Source organism: Sciurus vulgaris (assembly GCF_902686455.1).
Source record: "Sciurus vulgaris genome assembly, chromosome: 6".
Taxonomy (NCBI): domain Eukaryota; kingdom Metazoa; phylum Chordata; class Mammalia; order Rodentia; family Sciuridae; genus Sciurus; species Sciurus vulgaris.
Genome location: NC_136466.1, coordinates 10,097,352 through 10,114,516, shown reverse-complemented (window position 1 = coordinate 10,114,516; position 17,165 = coordinate 10,097,352). Strand labels below are relative to the sequence as shown.

Genomic DNA, 17,165 nt, shown 5'->3' with positions numbered 1-17,165 from the left:
TGACCTCTATCTGGCAAAGCTTCTGAGACCTGAGACTCTGGGGAGGCGGGGATTCAGAGGCCCAGGGGCCAAACCTTGTCTCTTCCTAAGGGCTGGCCACTGGGGAAGCCCTACTCCACAGGACTCTGAGAGCTGAAGATAGATAGCTCCCCAGCTTGCTTGGTCAAGGGCAATTTCCCACAGGAGGCGGAAGAATCGTGGAATATCCCAGATGAGAACTGAGCCAATTCAGGCCAGACTAGGAAGAAATTGGGGCTACCCAGGGCCGGGTAAGAGGTCCAGTGTGAGTAGCCTGGGGCAAGCCCCACTACTTTGTCTGACATCTAGAGGGTCCCCAACTTCCTCTGTGCCACTGACAAAGCTCTCTTTGAGAATCAAATGACATCTCTGCCACTTCCATCCCGGCACTGCTCCTCGGGTGACTGATGCACACCAAGATCGCCTGGCCTCTGCTCTGGGGCAGCGTGGTTCTAGGGTGCTCACTGCCTGCATGCTTCTCTTCCCAAAGACTGGCCCTCTGGGTGGCCCATGTGCCCGGTTCATCTGGGGAGCTGCCTCCACCTTCCAGATGCTGGGTGAAGGGGTGGAGAGCATGGGGGCCACCTCGTGGCCTCTTAAACTTGATGCCCAGGCCACAGAAAAGGATGGAGACTGGGGCAAAGGAGTCAAAGGAACAAAGTGGCAATGGTCACTAGTCGGGTGATAATGTTGGTTTTGCAGCTGGTGTTTTGATGAGCAAGAAGGAAAGGGCTGAGGTGGACGGGTTCAGTGCAGAACTGTTACTGAGTGCAAAGATGGTCACTCCTGACTGCAGTGGAAATGATTCTTGTGAACAGGCCATGTGTCGTGTAGATGTTGCTACACTCACGTTGCGACATGTCTCGTAGGGATAAGCAGGAATGAGGCAGGTCTGTCTGAACTGATGTAAAGAGGTGCTGTTTACACTGGCAAAGAGTGTGTTCCTTTCACAGAGCGATGGTCCAGAGGACTTGGGTGAGCTGGGCACGGTGGCACACACCTGTAATCCCAGCAACTCAAGAGGCTGAGGCGGGAGGATCGTGAGTTCAAAGCCAGCCTCAGCAACTTAGTGAGGCCCTAAGCAGCTCAGGGAGACCCTGTCTCTAAATAAAATACAAAAAAGGACTGGAGATGTGGCTCAGTAGTTAAGCACCCCTGGGTTCAATCCCCAGTACCAAAAAAATAAAAAGAGGACTTGTGTGAGGCTGCTAGGACTCGGTCCTGCCCCTCACTTGCTGCAGAACCTTGCAGACATTTCTCATCCTCCCTAGCCAAGTTTTCTCGTTTGTCAAAAGAGGATGGTAGTAACTGCTTCAAAGAAGCGTAAGATCTTAGAAGCACTTAGCCCAGCAAAGTTCATTAAGTGTTCAATAAATGTCAGCTACTTTAAGAGGAAACAAGGAAATAACAAAAAGCACATACTGTCGCCCCAATTTCACTTTTCAATTTTTTCTCTATGCAGAAATATAGGTTCCTGTAAATAAAGTGATTGTTAACCACGTTTATCTCTGAAATATGAGGCTAGAGAGAAGAAATGAGGGAGAGACTTACGCTTTGGTTTGCCTTTTAAAGTGGACTTGAGGTTGTTAGAACAGGTTTAGGTTCACAGTACGACGAGCCCCTCGCACACAGATGACTGCCACCACCATGGTCATCTCACACCAGAGGGGACACTTACTGCAATCTAGGAACCTACACTGACAGATGGCTGAGTTTTACACTTTTAACTTTATTCACATCGGTCTTGTTCTCCTTCCTACAGCGAGCAGGCTGCTGGCTTCCTGAGTAGCATGGTATTCTTTCATGAAGGGCTGGATCTGGCCTGAAGCTCCAGAACAGCTGGATTCTAGGAAGTGGCCTGGCTCACAGGGGTTACCAAGGAGAGCAGGGTGACCCAGCCAGGTGCTGCCTGGGAAGACAGCCTGAGCCCAAGAGCTGCTGTCTTGGGCATCGAGGTCCAGAGGCCTCCTGCTCTCCCAGGACAGCAGCTCCCAGATCCAAGGAGGCCAGTCCCCTGGGTCATGCCTACCCCACGGTCCCCGCGCACACACCCGCTGAATGGCTTCAGAGCTCCCGGGGATCAGGCCAATCGAGACACAGGCCTGTCCTGAAGGCGTAGAGTATGGGGGCGAGGTAGCCAACCTCGGATTCAAAGTCACCTCTGCCACTCCGGAGTATGGCCCTTCCCATGAGCCCGTTTCCCATCATAAAATGGGGATTCACCTGCCCACATACCAGGTGGTTGTGGAGATGGCAAACAGCCTCCTTCACGGCCTGGTCTGTAAGATGAACAGGAGAGTACCTGGCCAGGTCAGGGTGATGCACAGTCCGGGTGGCAGGACAGGGCCGCAGTGAGGACAGCCTTGCGACTCGTGAAATATGCAGCTGCATTTCCTGGTTTGGGTGAACCATTGTCTAAACAAGGTCTCCGCCTTTATCTGGGGTTGATTTAAAACAATATGACAGCAATTCTAGACGATGCCCAGGGAGCAGGGGACGCACTAGAAGGTGAGGAGAGGGGCTCCGGCGTGCTGAGGAACTTCTGCACCTGTCCACCCCAAGAAGGGGGAGCGGCTGGCAGTAGGGGAGCCTGCGGCCATCTCCCCTTCCCCCGCCTGTCTGTCTCCCCAGTGATTCCTACTTGGACCCCCTCTGTGTGAACAGCCCCTCAACATGAGCTACAGTCTCCACCTGACCTTCGTGTGTCTGAGCCTCTTCGCTCCAAGGTGAGCTCTGCTACCCCGCCGCGGCCTTGGTCTGAACTGCTTTGCCCATGGCCTCGCGGTGGGAGGCTGCCATATTTCCTCCTGCCCTATGGTGAGGTTCACCCTCTCCCTTCCCCTCCTTGAAGCCCCAGGACAATACAACGTCCCGCCACTCCTTCTCAGGAGAGGACGAGTGTTTCCAAAATGGTCACGGGTGGAGGAACCCTTGTGCTTTCGTGAACACACTCTGAGGGGTCCCAGATTATCTTGATGATTTCATCTATGGAAGGGGGTAATGAAATGGAGACACTAACTCGACCAGCTGAAAATCAAGAGACTTCTCCTCGAAGTCACTGCTGGACCGAGACCCAAGACACCGGCAGACGCGAGACCGCGGCTATGCCACACGCCTGTGTTCCCTCCTGAACAAGCACGTGCCACAGAGACCCTCCTCTTTTTCAGGACGTACGTCCGAGGGAATCAGTTCAACACTGAGGTCAGAAGAAGCGACAAGCTCTCCCTGCCTGGCTTCGAGAACCTCACAGCAGGATATAACAAATTTCTCAGGCCCAACTTTGGTGGTAGGTTCTCCTTTGTGACCAGGACATCAGTCAAAAGATGAGGAGCAAAGACAAAATGCAGTGGGTTTCGGAGGCTTGGTGGGCTCCACTTCCCGAGCTGCGACCTGGTTAGGCTGGGTGATGACGGATGGGAGCGTGAGCCTGCGACTTTTCACGCTGCCTGGAAGACGGCTCCTGCCTCTCTGTCAGCAAGGTGAAGACACCAGAGGCCTGTGCAGCCCTCTCCTGTCCCCCCTCTGCCCCACTTCCGGGGTCATTATTTACCATTCAAGGGCCTCCTTGCCGCTCCCCGCCTGGTCTTCCCGCCTCCACCCCACTCCTTCCCAGCCTGCTCCCTTTGCTGCTCCGTGACCTCTGGGTCCTTTACCTGCTCAGAAGGCTTACCTGCACCCCAGGGTGCTTGCCCAGAGCTCAGGCATGCCTGACACTTCCCAGTCCTTCCTCCGTGTGCCCCAGGGTGCCCTGAAGTTCCCTAGTGTCCTTAGCCCTCCTGACCTTCCTGTCCCTGCAGCTGTTTATCTGCTTTGAATTGTTCTTCCAATTTGACTCCCCAGGAAAATGCTAATTTTCCTTCACATCTCAGAAAAAAGGCTACCTCCTCTGAGAAGCCCGCCCTGATTTCTCCAGGCCCCATCTCTTTTCTTCACCCCTTATTTTAAATCACAGCCAAGCACGGCCCTGTGATACTGTATCTGCCTTAGCTCGGATGGCAGCCTCGTGAGGAGTCCTGCTTATTTACCTCCTTCACCCCTGTAGAAGCTCCATGTTTGACGTACCGCAACTTGTCAACTAAGGGGGCAGGGAGCCAACTATACCTCTTCACAGGTGAAAGTCATAGAAAGAGGCTTGGCATTGAACAAGACTGACTTTGGCTCCTAGCTATGCTACTTGGCAAGTACCTGAGCTTTCCAGTCCTCAGTTTCCCTTTCTGTTAAATGGGAACATTGCAGCTCCCTCCCGGGAAGGAGAGAAAGAGAGCCCAGTGCAGGTATGCAGCTCAGGACCTGCCAGGTCGGCAGGGTGCAGGTTACTTCCATCCCTTTCCCTTCCCACCCCTCCCTGGATATGAGGGAATTCCCTTCCCATCCAGGACAGGTGTGTGAGTCCAGGAAAGCTGGAGCATTGCCAGACCACCGAGTCCCCTGACCAGGAACGGCGGGAAGGTTGAGCAGAAGTGTCATACAGCAGGGGGGCTGCACACGTTGTGTCTTGGAAGGCAGCCAGGGTGTCCTCGAGCCAAAGCTGCCCACCGTTCAGGTCACAGTTGGCCACAACCCATAGGAAGCTGGCCTCAGAGCAGGGTGGACTCAGAGCACAGCGGGGGCAGCAGCCGATCCCATGCCTCAGGTGGAGGTCTGAGGGGACCCTGGCCACACCATTAGGATTTGAGTCCCTTGTGCCAAGGGACCTACAGAGCTTCCACCTCCCTGGGTTTCACAGGCCCTGCTGAGCCGCTGAACGTGAGCCTAAACACCTTGGCCAGGTCCCCAAAGCACCTTCTCTCTCCTTCCCAGGCTCAGTTAGGTCAGGAACCGCCCTTCTTGTTTGCCTGCTCACTGGGTACGGAGGCCGTTCTGGGAACAGGAAGTCTAGGGTGCACCTCGGAGAATGGGAGGCCCTGTCCCACCTAGGGAAAATGGGGCCCAGGGTCCCCAGTCAGAGAGGGGCGGCACCAGCCCTCTCCCCTCGCTTGGTGCCTTTCGGTTCTCTACCTCTCAAAAGGACCTACGCTCCTGGGCAACCTGGAGCTCTGTAATGTCCGTGCACCCAGCTTCTAGGACCTGAGCCCCTTAAGAGACAGGAGCTCCACAGGGTTGCTCAGGAACTGAGCTGGACAGAGCAAAGGGCTGCCAGCAGCCACGAAAGAATGCTGCTGAGGCGCTGTCGCTGACCTCTTTCCTAGGGGAAGCTGCCCTCTGGTGGCACTGCTAACTCCAGGGAAGAAAGCAAGCTCGCGTCCCCAGAAAAGCCAACCCCAGCAAGGCCTGGGTGAGGCTGTCTGGGAAGAAACTGAGCAAACGCTCAGCAGGCCCGGAGCGCTCACTGGCTTCCCCTCTGCGCATTCTTCAGGGAGGGTGACAAACCCGCCATCCCCTGTGTTCTTGGCACTTAAAATAGATGCCCAAACCCTCCCAACCACCACTGAGAGGCGCTCATCTGAGTCTGTTTGGTGCTGCCGTAAAGAATCCCTGAGTCGGGTGACAGATGATGAGCAGAAACTGCCGGTTCCCAGTTCTAGAGGCTGGAAGTCCAATCCAAGATGCAGCACCCGGCAGCAGCCTCCATGCTGCGCCATCATGTGGCAGAGGGCAAGAGTAGGACCACATCGCCCGTTCATAATGCATCGATCCTACCTCAAGGGCGGAGCCCTCGTGCCTAACTACCTGTTAAAGGCTTGCCTCTTAATACTGTTGAAATGGCAATTAACCTTCAACATGAGTTTGGGAAGTGTGCCGGTCATTTTTCCAACACTGACCAAAATGCCTGACAAGAACAACTTAGAGGAAGAAAAGTCTACTTTGGGCCCAGGGTTTCAGAGGTTCAGTCTGGTTGGCCGACCCCATTGCTTTGGGCCTGAGGTGAGGCAGAGTATCATGGTGGATGGGCAGGGTAGAGAAACACTGCTCCACTTACCGCAGCCAGGAAGCAGAGAGAGAGAGAAGAGGGGAAGGGACGCGGGAAGATGACCTCTCCCAGGACACACCCACCAGTGACCCACCTCCTCCAGCCACACCCCACCTGCCTACAGTTACCTCCCAGTCAGTCCTTTCAAACTAGTATGGACTGACTAGTTCGCAGCTCTCCCAAGCCAATCAGTGCACCTCTGAACATACCTGCATTAACATAGGAGCTTCAGGGATACCTCATATCCAAACCATAACAAGAGGGGACAAACCATAGCAGCACTAGTACCTGTGTTTGACAATGGAGAAATTAGCACAGAAAGGTCTAGCAATTTGCTTGAGGTCACAAGGCTTTTAAGTGGCCAGCATGGGATTCAAACACCTCTCCCTGACTCCAGGCTCCTCTTCCTGATATTGCACTTTGCTGTCCAGAGAGGCAGGAAGCCACTTGTACTATGCCCTTTCAGAAAGCACCTGTCCTCAAAGATCTCCCCTTTGCCACCCCCAAGCATCTTTCAATGGCATTGGTTCTAAAACTCCATTTCCAAACTCCCACCTCCAGTCAATGGTTTCCTTAGATTAATAATTAAGTTGCTTTGTCTGATTTCTACGAGAGAGACATTTTCAAGCTTCTTTTGAATTCCACTTCTCTTCTGCCAGGCAGTGCATTGCCACCGTCCCCTGGTGCTCTGCCAGTTATTTACTGCAAGTGATGCTATTGCATCTATTAACCTGGTGAGCAAAGTGTTTTTCTTCTCCAGAATTGGCTAGAATTAGGGAACAGAGAGGGAAGGAAAAGGACGTGCCTCTGACGGGCAGCTATTATACCAACATGAGCAGGATACGGGACAGGTAACCGTGTCTGAGCACCTTCTGGAGGTGATGGGCAGGCCCGGCACAGACGATCCCTCTTGCTGAAACTCTGCAAAGACACTACTGCAACCCTGACCTCATTTAAGCCTCTCCATGACCCTGTGGTGTCATCAGCAAACAGCCCAACTTGCAGGTGACAGCACTGCAGCTCTAGAAGATTCTGTAACTTTTCCCAGTTCTCAGAGCTGGGACATGGTGGAGCTGAGATCCGAACTGAGGTGGCGCCAGCTTTTCTTGCACATCTGCAGTCTCAGGAGGAGTGGACGGGCCTGGCCCAGCTCCAGAGAACAGTGTCTCTGACCCTGCAGTCTTGGAAGCTACAAACGGGTCTCTCCGGAGTCGGAGTCATCGGCCGGCTCTCCAGAATTGAGACCTAACAGAGTCTGTGCCCAGGATGAAGTGTGGAAGGTTCTGGAATTCTAGATAGTTCAGGGTTCCTGGGGAGTAAAGGAAAAGGTGGAAGGTGTCAGGAGGTCAGCAGGAGCTCAGCCATGAGATGTCAAGATGAATGCCATCTGGTAGTGAGTCCAGTTAGATGGTCGTCTGCACCCAGACTACCAAGTCTCTGTCACATTCTTCACGATCAGTCCCTTGCAAGCAACACAGGAGAAGTAGCAGATGCTTTATCACTGCACCTTTCAAACATGCGCTGATAAGTAGCAGCCTCACGTGTAGTAAGATAACTATGCACTCAGACGTATTTTTCTTACAAAAGGAAATGTGCTATACACAGTGGTTGTCCTGAGAAGGGGTAAGACAGAAATTAGCCCTATTATAGTTCCAGATTTTTCAAAATTTTCTAATAAGCCAGTGTTATCTTGTGAATTTTAATAGTTTTGTCTTTCCAAGGCTCCGAGGCTCCAAGGCATAGGGTGGCTGTGTCGTCCGGAGGGGGTGAAATGGAGGGTGGAGGAGAAAGACCTATGTATGTGTCTACTAAGTTTTTCTGGATTTTTCTTCATTCTCAGGAGAACCAGTTCGGATAGCACTGACGCTGGACATTGCAAGCATCTCTAGTGTTTCCGAGAGTGACATGGTAGGCGCTGTCCTCTGCATTTCACCCAGGGCCCTGGCCTGGTGTTCATGGAGAGGTGCTTCCTAGCTACTCCCAGACAGAAAAGGAAGGACCCCGCCCCCCGCCCCCAACTTGGAATGGCGAAGCTGGAGACCTAGACCCAGATTCAAGATAGTGGGAGTAACAGAAAGAAAATGAATTCAAAGGCCAGGAGGGGAGAAACCAGTGTGTGAAGAGGGACAAACAAATGCAGAAAGGAATAAAAATGCTGTGGGAAGCGGGATATCACATGGCGCTTCAGAGATGGGGAGACAGGAAGGCCACAGTCTAATGACCGCCCTCACAGACCTGGTCCCCCAAGAGATCACCTGAAAGGCTGGGTCACATGGAGGGAGGTTTGCCACGAGGGCACTGGGCATCCCAGTCTATCCTGGACAACCTGAGCACTTTGCCCACCAAAACCCTTAGCCATTTGATCTCGGGCAATGCGAGCTTTCGGGCCAGGGAGGTGAAGGCCCTGGCGGGGCTTTCCTTTCAGCAGGGAGTGGTCATCTAGAATTAAGAGCACAGGGTCTTCTCTCGGCGCTGCCGCGACTCCAACTTCCTCGGCCCAGGTCTGCACACTTGCTCTAAGTGGAGGCAGGAGGGCACCCCGCAGCCCTCGTCTTCTGCTTCTGCAGGGTTCTCCCCGGTCCACTCACCCCTCTCCATCTGCCTCCCCCTTAGGACTACACGGCCACCATCTACCTCCGACAGCGCTGGACAGACCAGAGGCTGGTGTTTGAAGGCAACAAGAGCTTCACTCTGGACGCCCGACTGGTGGAGTTCCTCTGGGTGCCGGACACCTACATTGTGGAGTCCAAGAAGTCCTTCCTCCATGAAGTCACCGTGGGCAACAGGCTCATCCGCCTCTTCTCCAATGGCACGGTCCTGTATGCGCTCAGGTGAGCTGGCACCCGGGGTTGGGCAGGGGAGCAGCTGGAAGAAGACACAGATGATCTGAGGCTGCTCGCGCCCTCAGAGACACTGTCCCCACAACAGATGGGCCCCCTCAGTCCACTCTGCTGCACAGCATCTACAGAGCACCAAGCCCCGGGCTAGATGCCCAGGACAGGAGCTGAATAGGACACAGGTCTGTAAACAAAGGAATTCCCAGGTGCTGGGCCCAAGTGGTTTGGGGTTGATGTTAGGAGAGTGTCTCACAAGAGTCTGGGCTGAGTCTTAAAGTGTGAAGGGCAGTGACAGGAGCAAAGAGGTGCATGGGACCCTTCATGGGGCTTGGTGGAGCAGGGTGGCTCCAGAAGGCAGCTCTGCTAGTCTGAGTCATAGTTGCACAGAACCAAGGCTCAGTGCCCCAACACCTCTGCTGCCTGCATTCCTGGGCTCTCAGTGCCCACTCCCCAACTCCCTGAGCCTAAAATTCCTTCCACCTGCTCGCTCACAGAACCCTGAGGGCTAGAACAGGAAAGGGGGTCTCTACGTGCCATGTGAAGCAGCCACAGAGGAGGGCTTGTCCTGTGCAAGGGAGGTACAAGGATCATGCACAAGAGGCTCCCAGAGGCCTTGGGGTGGAGGAGGCCAGGACCAAATATTGATGGAACTGATCTTTAATGCCAAGTAAGAGTCTGAGGTTATAAAGCAAAGACTGAGCTAACCAATAACAGGTTTCTGCACACACCTCAGCAGCACCGAATTTTGCAAAGGCCAGTCCAAACCCTAACTAGACCTCTCCCTTGACCCCACTCCAATCAACATCAATGTCTCCCTTCCCTGGGTTCTCACCACACGTGCATGCGTATCTGTGAGTTCTTGTGTGTGCACACATGTGCATCTGTCTGTGTTACAGCAGCACCATGGGTTTGGGGTAAGGATTATGAATGACGGATAATGGGAGTAGCCTGGCACTGGAGTCAGACAGGCTTGGGTACGATCCTGCTCTGTCCTTGGCAGCTATGTGGCCATAGGCAAGTTACTTGACCCTCTGAGCCTCAGGTTCCTTAGCATCAAAATGAGAATAATAGTATTTTCTCACTCACAGAGCTTCTCAAAGGGCCGAATGCACGCAGAGAACTCAGCAAGCACCGGGTGAATGGTAGTTGTTGTTCTTCTGTCTCCCTTTAAGGGAGCTTCCTCAAGGTGGGCACTGTGCTGTGGTCACCTCTGCTTCCTAGGGCACCTCTCACCATATTTAATAAATAAGGAAGTTAAGTAAAAATATGTGACTCTCAAAAAAAAAAAGTTCTGTGGATTGAACTGTCCACAGTGAGGGCTTCTCTGACATTGAGCTGACCATTCCCGGGTGTCGAGCCCCAAGAACCACTGTGCCCGGTAGCCTCCACTCCTTCTGCATCCAGATCCCATCAAGAAGCCAGGAGACCAGGGCGCCAGTTCCAACTCTGCCACTCAGAGCCACGTAGAGCTGAGCCCTGGGATCGCTGCGTGCCGTGTATGGGTTCATAGTGTAGCTCACGGAAAACTACAAGGAAGAGCATCTCAAAGGAGCTGGCAATGAGTCTGCCCTGTGATATGGCTGGTCTGGCTTCTGAGCTGCTAGCTTTCCAATGCCCCAGCTCTGGGCCCGGCTTTCTCTGAGTCTCACAGGTGCTGTTGAACATACAAAGAGCCCAGGGAACCTCAAAAATGCTTTGGATGTGGCTCCGAGCCACACATTCCCTCCAGGAGCCCAAGTGAAAGTCCCCGGAGCACGCTTTCTGAACCCTTTTTTTCTTTTCTTAGAATCACAACAACTGTGGCATGCAACATGGATCTGTCTAAGTACCCCATGGACACACAGACGTGCAAGTTGCAGCTGGAGAGTTGTGAGTACCCACGCAGACAGACCCCTTTCCCCGGGTGACTTGGAACCAGAATTCACAGTGTCCGCTACCCAGTGACCCTTCTTTTTTTGATGTTGATTCAGCACATACACCCTCTGGTTTCTAGTAAGCCTCAAAAGTTTTCTTTTTTTCTTCTCCTTTCACTCTTTCTGGTGCAGAAGCACTGTGGTCACTAGCAAAACCTCACTCTTCACACAGAGGAAGTAGAGAAGCTGGTGGGAAAGACTCCTGAGAGGAGGTAGCCAATGTGCTGTGACCTGGATGTGCTGTTGCCCTGGCCTCCTTGACCAAGAACCTTTTCAGACAGCCTTGCCACTGGACTAGAAGGTCAACAGGGATTTTGTTCCAGAGGCTTTTTTATGATATAAGCTATACATTTTTTCTGAGTGTACCATAAAGTGATTTTAAACAGTAATATGGGGATAATGAAAAGCTTTTAATAGCTCCTTTCCAGTTTCTCTAGTGCCCATTTATTATCATTATTTCCCCCAAATTGAGTAATCACGTGGTACTTGTTTTGGATTCCCCAAATCCTGCCAGAATGTTAAACTGAATTAGGACACAATCATCACTCAGGACTCCTATATCCCTTTGCCAGCTCCTTTCCATTACTTAGGACCAGGGCCAGTGTTTTTCTTTTCCTCTGTGTCCTAAGGAAAATATTTTGACTTATTCTAATACTCTAGTTCTGCATATTTTCCCACTAAAGTCTCCAGCTTGTCTGGAGGACGGGTTGAGTTCCATCTGTCAACCCTCATTTAAATGTCTTCGCTTCATCCACTCAACAGCTAAATGACTTCTGTGTCAAACACTGTGGTAGATGTTTGCAATACAGAGATAAACCCTGTGCCTGGTTTCAGTCTGTCCTCTCATGGAGAGCGGGGCTTACAGCAATGACGAGAGACTAGATGGTGACAATAAGAAGTAACGGCACTGTGGAAGCCTAGAGGAGTCACAGAGGTGTTCTAGAGACGTCACTTGAAATCAGACATGAGGGTTCAGTGGAAGCTGGCCCAGTGGACATAGGGTAGGACACAGAGTCTGCCAAGGCAAAGGAGCAAGAAGGAGCATGGCAGAGGTTTTTACCCAGGGCAAGCGGGGTGGAGGGTGTGTCAGGGGCACGGTCAGGGCTGGGGTGAGGCTGGGGGTGAGGCTAGGGGCGTGGCCGGGGCGTGGCCAGGGCCGGGCGGGGCCAGGGCGGGGCCAATGGGTAGAGTGCTTGCCCAGCGCCTTCAAGGCCCTGGGTTCTAACCCTAGCGCTGAATAAAAGGGTAAATATGCAAAGCAATCAGTGACATTTACCACACAACTGCTTCCAACTTTAAAAGAAATGACTTGCTATATGTAAAGTTTAATACAATAAAGCCAGCTAAATGGGCATCCTAAATTGCAATCTGGGGATTTGCTTATGATGAGGAATGAAAATTTACTCTTAATTGATGTGTGTCCAATTAATTCCCTGGCACTGTTAAACAATCTCCATCGCACCTTCGTTAGCCACTCGGAAATGCTCACCAACCTGGCACCTGCGAGGGGAGAAGAGCGCGGTAGATAGGACTTGTTAAGGCAGCTAAGCCTGGCTTGTGGCAGGGGACTGGAGTCAGGCTCTAGAGACAAATGGGCGCTGTACCTGAGGACACCGTGGGCAGCATCAGGAAAGTCCACCCATGGTGAGGCAGAAGCCATTTTTCAGAAGTAGACATTTAATTAAAGACTCAGACAGATTAATTATCTTATTGATTAAATGCATGCAGAACCTTCCTGAAGCGTTGCAGCTGTTCGGTGGCAGAATAAAACTTGAGGTTATCAAAAAGAGAACTCATCTGAGTCCCACATGAAACAAGTAATTGCCCTCCCTATGTCGCGGCTGGGCTCATCTCAAATCCCAGGAGCGAGATTCTGCTGGAAACTTCAGTATTCTGCTTGCACAGACACTGTCCCCAGTGAGCAGAGGAAGCTTTTGCTGAATGTTTATTAGCAGTTATTTGGGTACAGAAAACTCACTCAGGGTTTTTGCTACATGCCATCCTGAAAAAATAATTGATACTATTTCCCATAGTCACCAGGGGAACTGGGATGGGAAGGGGGGTGGTAACAATAGTGTCTTTACTAGTTGCAAAAGCAAAGTGTCCAAATAGGAAATGCACTCCTTGTTTTCATAGACTTCATTTCTTTGGGATCCTAGTCAATTCGAACAGCTTGCTTCAGTGCCAAAGTGAACTCTGGATGCTTCCAGAGGAAAGCCCACAGACAATTTTTACCTGAAGATCCTTAAAGAACTGGTACATTATGGAGGGGGAGACCACCCTTACTAGATGTTGGCTACCAGAAGCTGATTCTTACCAAAATATTTGTCCCAGAATTGGCTCCATATTTCCCAGAAGCCCTTGAAAATGAGGGCAATGACTGACACCTGGTGCACACCTATAACCCCAGTGGCTCAGGAGGCTGAGGCAGGTGGAGCACGCGTTCAAAGCCAACCTTAGTCACTTAGACCCTAAGCAACTTAGTGAGACACAGTCTCAAAATAAAAACTGAAAAGGAAAAGAAGTCTGGGGATGTCACTCAGTGGTTAAACTCCCCTGGGCTCAATCCCTGGTAGGTACCAAAAAAGAAAAGAAAAAAGAGAAGAAAAAAAAAATGAAGATAATATATTGTGCACATGTACAAATATGTAACAACAAATCCATCACCATGTGCAGCTCTAATGCACCAATAAAAATGTGGGGAAAGTAAAGTTTAAGATCACAGGTTCTGGAATCCCTGGGCTTTTCCCATCCCTAGCTGTTTGGCTTTGGGTAACTAAACTCTCTGGACCTCAGTGAATTGGGAAAGTAGTAATCTGGCTCAATGAGTTAGTTTTCAACAGGTTCATTGAGGTAGAATTTACATATCCTAAAGTTTACCCATGTTAAGTATAGAATTCCACAGTTTTTAGTAAACTTACCAAGTCATGGAACCATTGCCATATTGCATTCAACCAACCCCACAGAATTGCCTTGTGCCTATCTGCAATCGCCCCTCCTTCCTACCACCAGCTCCCAGGCACCACTAGTCTACTTTCCATCTCTGTGAATTTTTGTTTTCTGGATATTTTATGTAAATAGAAATCAACATAATATGTGGTTTTTTGCTTGTTTTTGTTTGTTTGTTTTTTTCCACTTAGAACAATTTTGAGATTCATAGACATCACAGTATTATATTATTAGCACTTCGTTCTTTTTTATTGCTGGGTAATATGCCTTCATATGGAGATGTACATGTGTATGTATCAGAGTTTATATACTTATTCATCAGTTGACAAACATTGGCTATTGTGGGCAATGCTGCTGTGAACAGTTGTGTGCTAGTGTTTGTATGAATATCTCTTGACCAGATACCTTGGTGTGGAATCTGGGTCAAACGGTGAAAATATGTTTAAGTTTTCAGGAAACTGCCAAAGTTTTTCCAAAGTGATTGTACCATTTTACACTCCTACCAGTGAAGTTCCAGTTTCTCTATGTCCTCACTGTTATTATCTGTCTTTTTGATTGTAGCTACTTTAATGAGTGTGAAGTAGCATCTTATTGTGGTTTTGATTTGCATTTTCCTAATGCTATAATGTTGGATATTTTTTGTATGCTTTTAATCTTTCACATATCTTTCCAAGGAGATATTTTGAGGATTCAGTGAGATGACAATGTTGTAAGGCACTTAGTAATATTTACTAAATTAAATGATACCATCCATGGCTTTGAGATGAAACTTTCCTGAAGTACAATGCTGGCTTTGTTTCTTGCTTGCTTTGTTATCTGAAGAAAGTTATATAACCCCTCTGAAGCTGAGAGCTTTCATGTACAAATTGGGCAAAACTTTATAGCTCCTCAATTCTAAGCACAATAGTTATTGAATAATCATATCATATGTGTGTGTGTACATATATGTATATCTATCTATATATAGATATAGATAGATATACATATGTGTATATATATATATAGTCTATAAGATCCATTGCAATTTCAGGAATGTAAAAAGGAGTTCCTTTTAGAATTGAATAAACACAGAAATGTCTACAAGTTTGTGAGAACATTAGAGACATACTATGTCAAGGGTTACCTTTCGTGACTACTGTTGCAAATATTAACCAGGTGCAGTGGTGCACGCCTGTAATCCCAGCGGCTCTGGAGGCTGAAGCAGGAGGATTTTGAGTTCAAAACCAGCCTCAGTAAAAGCGACTCAGCGATACCCTGTCTCGAAATAAAATACAAAATAGAGCTAGGGATGTGGTTCAGTGGTCAAGTGCCCCTGAGTTCAATCACCAGTCCCCACCCCAACCAAAAAAAAAAAAAAAATTATTGACTCTGTTAGTAAAACTGCTTTGATATTATCAAACACACATGTTGACAAATATCAATGAAGTGACTGGCTGTAGGATTTGCGTTTATACCAATGCGAAAAATGAAAGACCAGTTCTGAAGTCCCTGAAAAGCCTGTCAGAGCTTAGACTGCCTTGGAAGGCAGCATCCAGCGCAGTCCTCCGTGTGTTGATGTTTATGTGTTCAGTAAGGAAGGAGGCTGCTTCCTACTGGGACTTGAACCCAGGAATGCTTGGCCACTGAGTTACGTTCTCAACCCTTTTCATTTATCATTTTGAGACAGTCTTACTAAGTTGCTGAGGCTGGCCTCTGAAGGAGGCCCACTGTAAGGCTTATCATCCATGCAACAGCTTAGGCAATGCTTAGCACAGGACCAGTCCTCAATGGACACCATTCTAGCAGGTGACTTTGCTGAACGGGCACTACAGTAGTACTTGAGAGGTCATGTCAAGTATGCCTGGAATCCACCTTGGGCTCACAACCATCAAGACGGGGCACATGCTATCTCCATGTGCTAGCATTTTCCAGACCATTGGCAGCGACCTCCTTGCACTGACCCGGGGTTCCCTTCTTTTGCAGGGGGCTATGATGGAAACGATGTCGAGTTCACCTGGTTGAGAGGGAATGATTCGGTGCGTGGGCTGGAAAACCTCCGCCTTGCTCAGTACACCATACAACGGTACTTCACCTTAGTCACCAGGTCCCAGCAGGAGACAGGTAACTTGTTCTACAAATTGCACAAAATAAAAATACCTGAATGGAGGTAGAGGGGTGGACCCCCAGTCAGAAATATCCTCTCTTCTCCACTTGACTCCTTTCAGGGTCCAGGAAGCCCTCAGTGGGGTGGAGTTGGTGGAGGACTGAGGGTCTGCACTTCCACCTACTCCTCGCACAGGATTGAAATGGATTTTCTCAGATAGGGTTTTATTTGTGAGCATCTGTCACGTTCTCCTCACTCCCTCATTGGTTAATTTATGGTATAATTTTGAATCCAGGCTTTAATTTGGGGCAGCTGGGACTTGGACCACTCCCTCCACTCTCCTGTTTTCTACCTACTCTACTTTGAGCCAGGCTTCTGTTCCCAGGGGTAACCGCTGCCCGCGTCCCCCAGCCCATCACTGGCCACTGCCGCCATGTCTGCCATGCTTGCCTCCCCTTCACAGAGGCACTTGGCGCTCGGACCCAAGGCACATGCTCTGCACCACAAGAGCCCCTTCGCTGCTGAGCACTTCGCTGCTGAGCACAGCTCCCGTGGCTCATATGCCCCCCAGCGAGGACGCACTGGTCATTTCCCAAAGTTCTCTAAACTCCAGGATACCCCTGAGCGCATCAAAAAGTAAATGCTATTGAGTCGGTCGATGAGGTCTGCCCAGTAGTGATCTTGAACAGCAGACAGTCTCAGGCAGTCCTCAGGGAGGTACTTACTGAACAACTACTTTGTGAGCGCAGAACTGAAGGAGCAGAGCTTGCTCGCTGGGGGCCCTCAGTCTAGTGAGGAGATGTGGAGGACACCCGTGGTCACAACAGTGCTGGAGGACTGTGACAGGGAATGCTCGAGAGTGTCAGCAGCCCTGGGAGCCCCTCTCTGTGTCTTGGGGTCCGTGACAGTTCGTCATTGACCAGGCTTTGGTGAATAGCAGGGGCTGCGTGTGACCCTAGTTCAGTCTGCCGTCCCGTGGGGAACATGCTCCGCTGTGTGAGTAGGGACAATTTCTCATCTCCTGTGGACCCCGTCAGGAAATTACACCCGGTTGGTCTTGCAATTCGAGCTGCGGAGGAACGTCCTGTACTTCATTCTGGAGACCTATGTCCCCTCCACTTTCCTGGTGGTGCTGTCCTGGGTATCATTTTGGATCTCCCTGGATTCTGTTCCTGCACGAACCTGCATCGGTGAGTTTCCAAGGCTGGTTACCAAGGGCACTTTTCCCCTTGCATCGTGGCTTTCATTGCTGCTCCCAGGGCGATCCAACAGCTGGTTTCTCGAGAGAGAAAGAGAGAGACAGAGACTACTCTAGAAGCACTGCATTTTAAAGTTTGTTAAAGCGACAGATAAGGGGAAATTGTGATTCGATGGCCTCCGTCGGTTATGTTGGTAAGGAAAATATTCAGAAAACCACGTCTCTCATTTCTATACAAAATGGGCAAAGTAACCCA

At 50.3% G+C, this 17,165-nt stretch overlaps 1 protein-coding gene across 3 annotated transcripts in view; it reads left to right on the top strand.

Annotated features, from left to right (window-relative positions):
- The window catches only part of GABRP (gamma-aminobutyric acid type A receptor subunit pi), a 32,056-nt gene that overhangs the window by 1,682 nt on the left and 13,209 nt on the right, over positions 1–17,165 (top strand). For all 3 annotated transcript variants that reach the window (XM_079143821.1, XM_079143820.1, XM_079143819.1), the window contains exons 2-8: positions 2,650–2,744; positions 3,186–3,304; positions 7,770–7,837; positions 8,543–8,760; positions 10,553–10,635; positions 15,591–15,728; positions 16,749–16,901. In XM_079143821.1, the coding sequence (XP_078999947.1) occupies positions 2,692–2,744; positions 3,186–3,304; positions 7,770–7,837; positions 8,543–8,760; positions 10,553–10,635; positions 15,591–15,728; positions 16,749–16,901 (832 nt within the window). In that variant the 5' untranslated portion in view covers positions 2,650–2,691. The remainder of the gene's footprint in view (positions 1–2,649; positions 2,745–3,185; positions 3,305–7,769; positions 7,838–8,542; positions 8,761–10,552; positions 10,636–15,590; positions 15,729–16,748; positions 16,902–17,165) is intronic.